At 36.4% G+C, this 12731-nt stretch overlaps 1 protein-coding gene across 7 annotated transcripts in view; it reads right to left on the bottom strand.

Moving 5' to 3' along the window:
* Positions 1-12731, bottom strand: part of PAQR3 (progestin and adipoQ receptor family member 3) — a 1198746-nt gene that overhangs the window by 323495 nt on the left and 862520 nt on the right. For all 7 annotated transcript variants that reach the window (XM_044061213.1, XM_044061218.1, XM_044061217.1 and 4 more), the window contains one exon: positions 12430-12627. In XM_044061213.1, the coding sequence (XP_043917148.1) occupies positions 12430-12627 (198 nt within the window). The remainder of the gene's footprint in view (positions 1-12429; positions 12628-12731) is intronic.

Genomic DNA, 12731 nt, shown 5'->3' with positions numbered 1-12731 from the left:
ATTTATGGCTAGTGGTTATGGAACTGATCTCCTGACTGAGGTTAAGACCAAAGTAATAAATAATAGGCAAACTACTTTTAAACCTATTTTTTATCATCTGATGAGTATATAAGTAATAGTAATCGTGTTTTATTGGGGGACGGAAATGTGAGATATGTTACATCTTATAACATTATTGACACACTTGGTCAAAAATGTTATAAATAAATATTGGGTGGTGTTAATGGCATCTGATGAGATTAAGGCAATTTTAGGCAACAGGCCACAGTTTGCATATAGAAATATGAAGACATTAAAAAATATGTTATGTTATAAAGATTTTAGGGAAGATATGCAAGGCCCACACAGATTGAAAAAGAAGGGCACATTCTGTTGTTGAAATTGTAGCTGTTGTGGTGATATCATGCATAATGATATCAATAATACCTATAGGAGTAGTGTATTTGTGCATCCAATAACAAATAAGACCTTTATGTTTTATGTATCAGCTACTTGCACAACTAGTAATGTAGTATATCTTGCAACTTGCACTGCCTGTTCCTCTTTCTATGTAGGGAAAACGACTAGAAAATTGAAAGAACGTATAATAGAGCATAAATCCGAGATAAGAAGGGCATGTGAGAATAATGCTTTATTTAAACATATTAATACGCATGGATTAAATCATAGTTTTAAATTTAGGGCAATTGATAAAGTTTATACATCTAACAGAGGTGGTGATATAGCAAACTTCCTAGAAATAAGAGAGTTTGAATGGATTATTAGACTATCAGCTGATACTCCACCTGGTTTAAATTCTGCTGTTTCTTTAAAGCCTATTTTGGTTAGAATACAGCATACTAAGTTAAAGTAATGAAGTTAATTAATGATGCTTTAGTTTATATATTTTTTATTTTTTAAATTTTTTTGTATTTTTTATATATGTATATAATTATGTATTTTATTTCATATATACAATTTTGTACATTTTTGTATGTCTTAAACGTATTTGACAAGTTGTTATATTGATCATATGACTCTTGGGCTGCGTGTCATGTGATTACTTTTGGCTCTTATTTAAATTGTTTTTCTTAATGAACCTGTATTAAGCATTGAGAAAGGGTGTATAACCTGAAACCTTTGTGTCGTATAAAGGTTTTTTTGCTCAACAGTGGTGTTTTTTTGGTGGATTTTTGATACAGTTGTTTGGTCATTATTTTCAAAGGCCCTGAAATTGTTGTTCCTGCTTCCTTACAACAAAAATATATACAGATTTGGCATTGTGGTCACTCAGGTTCCGCATCCACCAAGAGAAAAGCAAGAGAACTAGTATTTTGGCCTTCATTATTGAAAGACATTGATAAAGTACTTTCTTCTTGTTCACTATGCAATAATACTAGACTGCAATTGCAAAGAGAACCACTTCAGATAAATCAAGTTCCAGAACTACCTTGGTCAACAGTAGCCACCGATACCTTTGAGTGGAACAATCAACACTACTTAGTATTGGTAGACTCTTACTTGAATTGGTTTGAGATTGACTTGCTACTTAATCTAACATCCACTATTGTTATTATTAAGTTGAACCATCATTTCTCAGTCCAAGGTAATCTACACAGTTATTTCTGATACAATGGTACGCAGTTTACTAGTCAGTTGTTTCAGAAATTTGCAAGACAATGGGACTTTGTGCATGTTACTAGCAGTCCTGAATATTCGCAGTCAAGTGGTCTAGCTGAACATGCAGTGCAGAGTGCAAAGCAATTACCTGAAAGGTCAAGGCGTGGCAATACCGATGTTTTTTTTAATTTACTTAATCTGAAAAACATACCCCGTGATGATCTTCTTGCCTCAAAGACTTCTATCCAGGCAAACCAGAATGACGCTACCTATTAGTTCCAGTTTACTGAGGCCTAAAGCTAAGAACAACAAAACCATCCAGGCTCAATTATTCAAGAAGAGTTCTATTCAGAAGTTGAGTTAGGATAAATCAAGCACATTTCTTTGTCTGTTGCGGGAAGGAGAGACAGTGAGGATACAAACGGCGAAAGTTTCGACCAGATTGGTCAAGTCACAGGCATATGTGCCGAGCAGAGAGCCTACCTTGTCGAATCTGAGAGTATGGATTACAGGAGAAATTGTAGGCATCTTCTTCCTGTACCAGAATCAGCATCGCAACATTGTTCCTGTGATACATACTCTAGATGTCCGAGCGAACCAGACATTATTCCCATCCCAGAGTGTGTTTCAACTTCTACTTCCATTCCTGAAGATATTCCAAATACTTCCAAGGTTGAACATTCTGTAGAGACAGCTCCAGTTGTTAAGCCAATTTCTCTTTCTTGCTTTGCGTCACACAATATGAATATCCACACCCAGTGTGAAATATGCAGCAATATGGACAGAACTGTATATATATGTACCTAGTCTTGTATAACTGCATGATAAAGAACTACTTGTAATATCTGCATGCCAAATAGATTCACAACGTTGCAAGGACTATTTCTCAAACAGGGAGGATGTAGATCAGACTGTATGTGGTGTGTCTTTAAGAAGCATATCAAGGACTGAGCATGCACATACAATCAGACACGGGTTATTCCCAGTGTCATTTTGAGAGTGCAGCCAACATGTATGATTACAGCAGTTAGTTTGTATATAAGTTACTTAAGTTAAAGTCAGCAAACTTCTATCATGATGTGTTTGTATAAAATAAAGCTGCTTGAACAGAACTCAAGAAGACTCTTCTATTGTGTCCAAAGTAGGAGAGCAACACTTTCTCTTCTATTTTCATTGCTTTTTTAATCTAATCCTTGTTACCTTTCCAAGGATGCATTAAATACATGTTTTCCATCATCATGTTATTCCATTCCTTGCTATCTTATAATCATATTCTTTTTTTGCATTCTCCTCTTTTTCACGTCTATTTCCCTTTTCATTTTCTCATCTGTCCAAACTTCATATACATTATTTTCCCTATCAAGCTACCTTTTTTCTCCTTCATATTTTAACACCCAAAATGGTGCAAAGATGCCAAATATACAACTGTGTTTTTTGAGTTCAAACATCTTCTTCCTTTACTATATCCTATTCCCCAACTAACTGGATTGAGTCTTGATACCCAAACAAAACTCAACAATTCTTTTTCCATTTTTCAGGAAACATATATGCACTCCATAAATATCCAGTCTTTCTAAGTATATATGTATTTAACATACATATATCTTATTTCTAAAGGATAAATAGAACGTTTTCTACCAATTAATTTTTTATTGCATCCAGATTTTTTCTCCATTGTTCTATTTCCTTCTTTTGCCAAACCTAATACATTTATTTCATATTTATTTAATTTCTAGTAAAACATATTCCATTTATCTTATTTCACCAAACCCTTTACCTTTTAACCACTTAACCTTAATTCATCTTTACTTAAGTCCCTTACTATCCTCGTCACGGTTTCTCTCATCTAGTCTACATTTTTGTTACAGTAACTAAATCATTTGTGTATGAAAGATATACAGTTAGCATATACCTTTTTCCATTTCCCATCTTGCTTCTCTCATTTCACCAGGACATGTCTGAAGACCTGCAGTAATAGCACACAACCACATAATGGATGGGACACCCCTGTTTCATCCCTTTTCCAATTTTTATTTTCTTTCCTAGCCTCCTAGCCAACCATTTATCATAACCTTCGTCTAACACATCTTATAACATTTCTTTAATACTTTTTATATTTTTTTCCAAAAACACATAATCCCCTAAAATATCTTACATTGCCTCACTCCCTACTGAAACAAATGCTTTTGCTACATCACAAGCAACCAACTTTATATCTTTATTCTCCCTTAAAAAAGAATCTATTACTTGTTTATTTTATTCTCTCTTATAATTAGCATCTGCTACTTTTATTATTTTCTTCACTTATAGGTTCATAAGTAAGTACTAGGCTGGCTGCCCTTGTGGGCCATTTTTAACCTAGCCAATTTCTCTTTATGTGCTCAAATTAACCCATCCCAAATGGTTAGAGATTGGCCTTACCCATCCCATGGTTGATAATTATACATTACCCCTATTGAGAGTAACTGGGATCATACCACTGATAATCTGAGGGGACCCCATGAATGGGATAAAGCATTTAGGAGCAGCCTCTATCCATTAATAGTAAAGGGGACAGTCCTGGGGTAAATTTTCTGTTTCCCATCCATATATCCATGTTGTGCTTCAATGTGCACAGGGATGAACTTTGTTTTATGTGGATGGGGAGTCTGCTCCAGAGCATCGGTATCCTCTGCGAGATATGCCTGTCACTCCAAACCATTCCGTTGATATTACAGAAGAGGTCTGGATCCCTAGACTGAGTAGTTCTTATTTTCTGTTTGTATCTGAACCTCTTTTACAATAAGTCCTTTCTTTTGCCCAGTTATATTTCTTTAATTTTAGTCTTCACTTCCATCAGCCAATTTACTTTCTTCATGAATAGTGTTCTCTGTGTGTTATCTTTCCTCCCTTTCAATTTCTTTTTCATGTACCTTTTCCTTTCTTTTGTATCAGACATTCAAACCAAAAATATCCAGACTCATTACATTTCTTAAAACATGGTCTATAGCTTCTAGCAGTATGGTCTTACTTCCCACATTGCCCAACATTCTTTTTTACCTTTCCACAGCCAAATGTGTTTCATAACCATAATAAAAGCAAGACTTTGGTTGGCCCCAATACCCAACAATTATTTTTCCAACAACCATTAAACCTTCACTTCATTTCTTATATTGTTCACACATTACACAATACATTAATTATTCCTTTCCTTTTTTTACAGTTTTTCTCCTGTTGTTATTTTTCTTTTTCTCCTTCTCACCCTCCTGAAATATGCTGTAATTTTCAATCCTGCATATTCAGTACAATTCACACTTCCTACCCCTTTGTCTATACATTTCTGTCATATACTTTCTATATGTCATTCTTTTTATCATATATTGTTTGTAAAAATTTTGAGGTTCATATTCTTCCATATTTAAAGTTTTGAATCTGTTTTCTTTTTAACCGCAAGCCAAAGTTCTGAAAATAAAGTTCTTCTAAGGTGATATTTTAGTTATTTTTCTACTTCACTCATAAATTTTTCTGCACTTGAAAAAGTCTCAAAAATTACTTCACAAAAACCTTCTGACCCCAAACGTATCAAAGTAAATCTGAATGGCAATATAATATTGTCCATAATGTCATACCTGTCAATAGTAGCACTGGTTTTACTTCTCATTCTTACCACTGGTCTTTTTTTCCTAGAGCTGCTGCTGTCAAACTCATCTCTTCATGTTGTATACTTCTTCTTGTCTTACAGCACTTGCATGTTTTTCTCTTTGCTTCATTTTTGCGATGCACAGAACCTAGGTGCAGAGGCAGAGGTATATTCTTAAAAGTGATTACTCCATCAGCCAAACATGCCGCTGTACTTTCACCCTCTGTAATCTGCTTCTCTGCCATGGTACCACCTTCTTTATCAAATTGCTCCTGTAGCACCCGCTGTATTACAGCACTCTAGCTTGCCCCTTATTTTCATTTGGTTCTCCATTTTTCATTAAGTTCTCCAGATCTTTCATATCAAAAGTTCTGTATAAAAATCTCCAGTCTCCCAACTACAAAACTAAAATTTAATCTAACAGTGATTCTATCTCCAAAACTTCTCCAGCAGCAATATTTTTACTCCTTCCTTCATTCAGAATTTTCCAGTCACTACTGACAGCCCTCTTGCACCACCTAGTGTTCATAAAAGAATAGAGGAATTCCCCAGTGTCCTGGCCAAATTTCCCTAGTAGTAAAAATACCATCTTGTGTCTCCCTGAAAAGAGACTACTAACCTTATGAAACTAACCCCGTCAAAGGATGAATAAAGGATACGTAAATGTTTCATGTAGCACAATCTCTGATCATACATCATTTAGTACATTCATCAAACTAATTTCCTTGTAAATTTTCTCTGAACACTTTGTAGATTCAATAAGGCAACTTTTGATTAACTTGCAAAATACTGAAGTACATATTAAACAAAGTAATATCATCCTCTGAAGTTATATTAGCACAGACTTTAATGCAGTCTGCATACTTAACTCATTCACCCCATTGGACTTCAGGAAGTTTGCACTGTAACTTCCAATGGGTGGAGCCTAAGCCTTTTGACAGAATCAAATTATGTCCTCACATTTCAAACAAATGTTCTTATCTCTGGAACCATAGCAGTTATGAAAAAAGTGTAAATGGCAAACTCTTCGGCACAAACTATTTTTACAGTGGTAGTATTCTTTAAGTTCTAGATCTTGAAATGAATTTTATAAGTCACAGCAAACACAGTAACTATTACATTTGTAATATTTTATAAACAACTCACAGTATCTCTGCAACCACTCAAGTTACACACAGACTATAAGCAAAATTTTAATAATCTAGCTGAGAGCTTTCATATGATAAGAAGTTCTGTCTGTGTTACTTGGTTGTTGAGATGTTTAGAAAAATGCGAAAATTATATCTATATAAATTAATATCACAAAAACAACTGTTAGTATCTATTTACCTGCACTATGAAGAGACCAAATATTAAAAGAATTGAGTTTGCCATTGTGTAAGCTTTAATATGAAATCTTTCACAACCTTCTACATAGCATGTTTTTAGAATTGTTGATGTACATATGAAAAAGCAATATTTGATGCCCAGAGGAGTCAGTAAGAGTGAACTGCAGATGTACATGGAGGTGTCACTCAGACGTAATGAGTTAATGATCCAATATTTTGTACAGGTTGGCAGAGTTAAAAACACAAAAATTATAAAAGAATGGGTCCAATACTGAGCCCTGCAGAAAGCCTAATGTTATGAGAAAACTGTCCATACACGTTAACACACAGGGTTCTTCCTTTTAACTACTTCTGTGCACACTTTACCTTGATCGTACTTTCAATGATTTTAGTGTGGGATATTGTCACAGACAGACACACACACACACACACACACTAATTCCTTTTGCAAGGGCCTTACTAACAGGTTCATAGAAACTAGTAAAGGCTGATGTACCTTTTGTAAACCTATTGTGGTTAATGTCAATACTTGTACCTAGATTAATATAATTGTCCAAAATTGCTAAAGGCATCTTTCAAAGCATTTACCAATAAGTGATTAACTGGTCTACAGGTAGATAATGTATCAGATCTTCTACTTATAACAATTGGAACAAGGTGTGTCAGCTTCCATGTTTCAGGTGTTCTTCCTTTAATCAATAATACATTAAATAATGCTGATAAACGAGGGACCAACAAGCTCATAAAACTAGTATTAAAATTAAAGGATACATAGACAGAGTAATCTTCTTTAGAGACATTTCAACAGGACACGAGGCTGAATCTTTCAAGACATAGCTTAGAGAAGCAAAGAGGCAAGGTTTCTGTTCTAAAGAACCTTGGTCAGACCACACCTTTAGCAGTGTGTGTTGCTCTGGAAGTCATGTAAGGAAAGGGATCAGACTGCTGGAAGGAATCCTGATGAGAGTTACCAGAAACATCTCTGGGAAGAAAGGAAAGAAATATGACCAGAGGCTAGAGACAGTGGAAATAACAGTGAGGACAGGATTGTGTAAGAGAGTTATGACGAGGTCATAAAGAACAGGAAAATAAAGGGGAAAGGAAGTCACACATGAAACAGACTGCAGGGACTAACTACTCTCTGGATTTCTGACTGTACTCTTTCACTGGTGGTTGTAGAACCATGGAATGGACCACTGAAATGAGTGCTGGAACGTGAATCAACAGTCATTCATGACGGTAAAGGATAGATAGAGAAATGTTGCACTTAAAAGGGCAGGCCAGATAGATTTATTGTATTTTTCTACTGTCAAGCAAATTTAATGTAAATGGAACTCAGAAACCTTCTGTGGACACCAATGTGCCAATGGATGTCCATCACAATCAGAAATACAATCCAACTCCTGAGGCAAAACAAAAAAAAAAAGAGGTATAAGGGAATGGAGTTTAACCATCCAGAACATGGTACAGAAGACTTGTTTGCTGCAGTCAAAGAAATCTAAAAAGGAAATAGTCCTTCTGGTTGTCTTCAGACTTGGGAAACCAAAGGAATAAGACCTGCTCCCTTGTTCTGAAGCGGACACAAACGTTTTGTAAGCTCTGTGTAAGAGAAACTTGGACACTGACTAATCAGCCAGCAGTGTTATAGATGGATGCAAGTGATGCCTCTATTAAATTAGTTTATAGGTGAAATTCACAGGATTATAATTCCTTTCAAAATGGAGCTGGTGAAAGGAGTCTGTGGCATCTCAAAAGTCACTTGCAGCAAATGACACTTACTTCACATCGGTACCCTGGCAGTCTACTGTCCATAGAAGAGGAGGGCTCGAGTCCTACAAGTACTCACTTGCTAGATGTTAAAAGTGTTTCAGTAAAGTGTGATAAGCACTCACTTAAATTTAAGTCCTCTTCAAACAAACTTTCATGCGCCATCAATAATACTATCAGATCATCACCTCTGAAGTAGACTACAGAAATGTGTATATATTTGTGTTATATACATATAAAGGAGAACAAATGTACATTTTAAGCAGTATTACATTTCTCTATAATCAGGTTACCTCACATCTGGGTGTTAGTCCAAGTATAGCACATTTTTTCCAAGCATGAAAAATCACCTTTTAAAAAATACAATTGTTTTATTTTGTAAAAAGGAAGCAGAAAACTAAACAGTGGAAATGTACTTATGAAAACAAATGAAGTGGGGAGTTGCTTCTCAAGTACAGTCACCATTTTTTTTGTTAAAAGTCATGTGAGGCATATGGGATATTTTGGAACAGAATAGTTTATATATTTAAATATCTAAAAAACAAATCTGCCTAGTTTCACTTTACATCCCCCCAGGTGACAATGTCTCAGTTTTAGAAGATATCCTATCCTGGCTTTCTATCAATATCAGCAGTGAAGCTATTATTATGGGTGATACCAATATAAATCGGTCTTCCGTTCACTCCTCTCCACATCACATAAACATTAACCTTTATCAATACTCTCAGCTCATCAACCAGACTACCAGACCCTCTAAAGACTTCACTAGTGGCAGTATCCTAGATTGGATTCTAGTATCTCATCCCCATAATTACACCATTAGTGGAACTCTACCTGACTCCCCTCACTGACCATCTTCCCATCTACACTAAACGTCTTCCATGTCCACTACAAACAACACATAACTACATCTGCACTCGCAACCTAAAATATTTTAACCCTGTAACCTTCTCAGACTCCCTAAAATCAATAAATTGGAACCCACTAAAAACTCTACCCCTGGATAATGCTGTTGCATATTTCAACACAACTTTCCTAAATCTCCTGGATAGTTTGGCCCCCATAAAAACCAAAAGAATACGAAACAAAACCGCCCCCTGGCTAACAAAAGATACACTAACTGCCATGCGACTGAGAGATAAAACCTGGGCATGATACCAAAGAAACAAAACTCCCTCTACCCTTAATGAATTAAAAACTCTTCGCAACAAAGTTAAAAAGCTTATCACAATAGATCGACAAAACTACTACTCCATACATCAAAACAACAATAAAACCAATCCTCAGAAATTCTGGAAAGGCATCAATAAACTCCTAAAACCTGGCACAGCAGAAAACCCAAGCCCAGACCCAAATACTCCTGATATCAATCTCGCCACCCAATTTAACTCCTTCTTCTTAGACTCTATCTCTAAACTTACCACGACTTTTTCCAATAACATCTCACCCCCTACACCTACATCCCACCTACTATCTCCCCCCTCACCTCCTTCCTCTCAACTCCCACCTTTTTCCCTAAAACCCATCCCTACCTCTACCATAAAAAAACTCCTGCAAAAGTTAAAACCTTGTTCTAATGCACCTGATAACATACCCTCATCCTTCCTTAACATTGCTGCCGAATCCATTGCCTTCCCCATCAGCATCCTAATAAAATCGCTCTATACAAGAAGGCCTTGTTCCCACACTCTTGAAAAGATCCTTCATCATACCCTTGCATAAAGGAGGCAAAAATAACGATATCACTAACTTCCGTCCCATCGCCATCCTTTCTCCTATATCAAAACTCTTAGAAAAATGTATCCATCTCCAACTCCTTCCCTATCTTCTAGATAATAACTTATTAACCTCCACACAACATGGCTTCAGACCCAGCCACAGCACCATGACTGCCCTCCTTTCCTTCCTGGAAACAGTAAATACAGCTCGAGATTCTGGCTCTATTGTATCCACCCTCCTGCTCGACCTCTCTAAAGCCTTTGATACCATATCTCACAGTCTTCTCCTTACCAAGCTTTCTAACCTAAACCTATCACCTGCCTCTATCAATTGGTTCACCAGCTATCTCTCCCCATAGACAAGCTGTCAAATGGAAAACAGCCACCTCCTCCTTCCAGAATACACCCACTGGGGTCCCCCAAGGTTCCATCTTGGGTCCTCTCCTCTTCAATATATTTATAAATGACTTCTTCCACTCAATTCCCCATGCCAAACTCATTCAATATGCAGATGATTCTACCATAATCTGTTCAGCCACATCCATTCCTACTCTCTTAAAATGAACCCAAGATGCCTTCTCTACTACTGAACAGTGGATGAAAAATAACCATCTAGTACTCAATGCATCCAAAACCAAACTTATGATATTTACCCCCTCAAAAAACAGAACCATAGACAAAAATGTACTCTCTATTATCAGCCAAAACAACACACCTCTTGAACTAGTATCTGAAAGCAAGCTACTAGGGATCCACATAGATGACCAGCTCAAATTCAATAGCCATCTACTACTAAACATAAAAAAACCCACTACATACTTGGCATGCTTTATTGACAAAATCAATTACTCTCTACATCTACTAAGCTCACTCTTGCTACAACATTCCTTATTCCATCCCTTCTATACGGCGCCCCTCTTCTAACAAACCTCCAATCATCCCTTAAAACAAAACTGTCCTCATGTTATAATAAAATTGCCAAATTTGCAACTAGCCACAAAGCATCAACCCACCACTGTGCAACTCTCCACAAGCTAAACTGGCTCGAGCTTCCTAACTATCTCACCTTCACTCAGCTTACCTTTGCCCACAAACTCATTTTCCATCCATCCCTCTTGTCCCTCACTCAGCTCCACCTTCAAAATGCATACGCCAGCTTAAGGAAATTGTTTTTATCACTGTCTTTATTAAATTTAGTCCTGTAGTCTTCAAGTTACCGGCTGCTACATTTTTATTCCATTATTCAGTTTGTTTTTTTTGCTTTTGATTTAGTTGCAGTTTTTAGATGCCCGTAGTTGCCATCCCCCTCATATGTTGGCTGCCCTTCCTTATGGTGAGTGTGTTCTTCTTACAATGTTTTCTGTTTTATTTTAAGGGGTATGACCCAAAACTTTTAGAATCTGCTATTAATAAGTTGTTGGATGGTAGAGCATAGGAGAGGATACATCGTGAGCACCTTAATTTGGTAGTACTCAAGTTGGATGGATCTAGCAGTGAGAAAAGGAAAATTTATTTTGTGACTTCATATAATGTTTTGAGTTCAGAAGTGGTCTCTTTAGTTAAGTATTACTGGTGTTATTTAGATTCCAGATCTGAAGAAAGTCTTATATCCTGTTCCTGGTATTTCATGCCACAAAGACTCCTAAGATCCAATAACCAAAATCTGATAGAACTTTACAAACCTCTTCAGTCTCCTGGAAAAAGACTGCTATCCTTTGCCCTGGCAAGGCAATGGAATTCCCTTCCCCCCTCCATCCGCACCACTACTAACCTCCCAGCTTATAAAAAATCCCTGCACACATACTTAACATCCTCCTGGGAATGCTCTTGCTCTCATCCCTCCTAGTCTAGCCTGCCCCGTATAGACAGCCACATCAGATACAACCAAATACTATAAATAAACAAATGTAATAACACCTAGTAATTCTTAGATTCTTCTATTCCATTCAAGATGCTACATATTTTACTACAGCGATGCTATGCTTGTCACACATAATGTAACTAAAGTATTCTTCATGCAGCTGCTTAAACCTTAGATTCTTTGCCTTGTAACCACCTGTTCCATTGTTTTTGTCATGAACCTACAATCTACTACCTTTGTCAGCCACTGTTTTAGTATTTGTTACTACTGCTTCTGAATACCTGTTTAAACATGATTGTAAATGATTAAAGTGTAAACCTTGTTATAGTTTTGCTTACTGTTACTTTTGATAATATGTTTTAACATGATTGTAAGTGTTAAATGTGAACTTTTGTAATCTTTGTATCTTTATTATTGGAGCTTTTCTCACCAGGACTCCATTGAAAACGGGTACTTCGGGCCCAATGTACAATCCTGGTAAATCAACTATAAATAAATAAATAAATAAAATAAATAAAATCTAAAGTCATGACCAACCTGTACAACATGTGAACTAATGCCTCCATTCAGCCAAATCCAGTGAATAGTTGGGACAATTCCATATATAGAGACTGAGCAAAAGATGACACAGCGTACCCTGTGCCACTGCTGAGTGAGGTAATGAGGATGAATCTGGGCAAAGAACACAGCCAAAACCATGGCAAGCACAGTGATCAGGTAAACTTGACGCCAGTACTGCAAAATAATAACACATAAAGGAGAAAAATGTCCATTAACAGTACTGTACAACACTGCTGGCATATCTAGACTTTCCTAACTAAATGTTTCTTGTATGAAAG

The sequence above is a fragment of the Protopterus annectens genome, chromosome 2.part0 (genome assembly GCF_019279795.1).
Source record: "Protopterus annectens isolate FY-2018-M chromosome 2.part0, PAN1.0, whole genome shotgun sequence".
NCBI classification, from domain to species: Eukaryota; Metazoa; Chordata; order Ceratodontiformes; family Protopteridae; genus Protopterus; species Protopterus annectens.
This window is presented reverse-complemented; position numbering and strand designations above follow the sequence as displayed.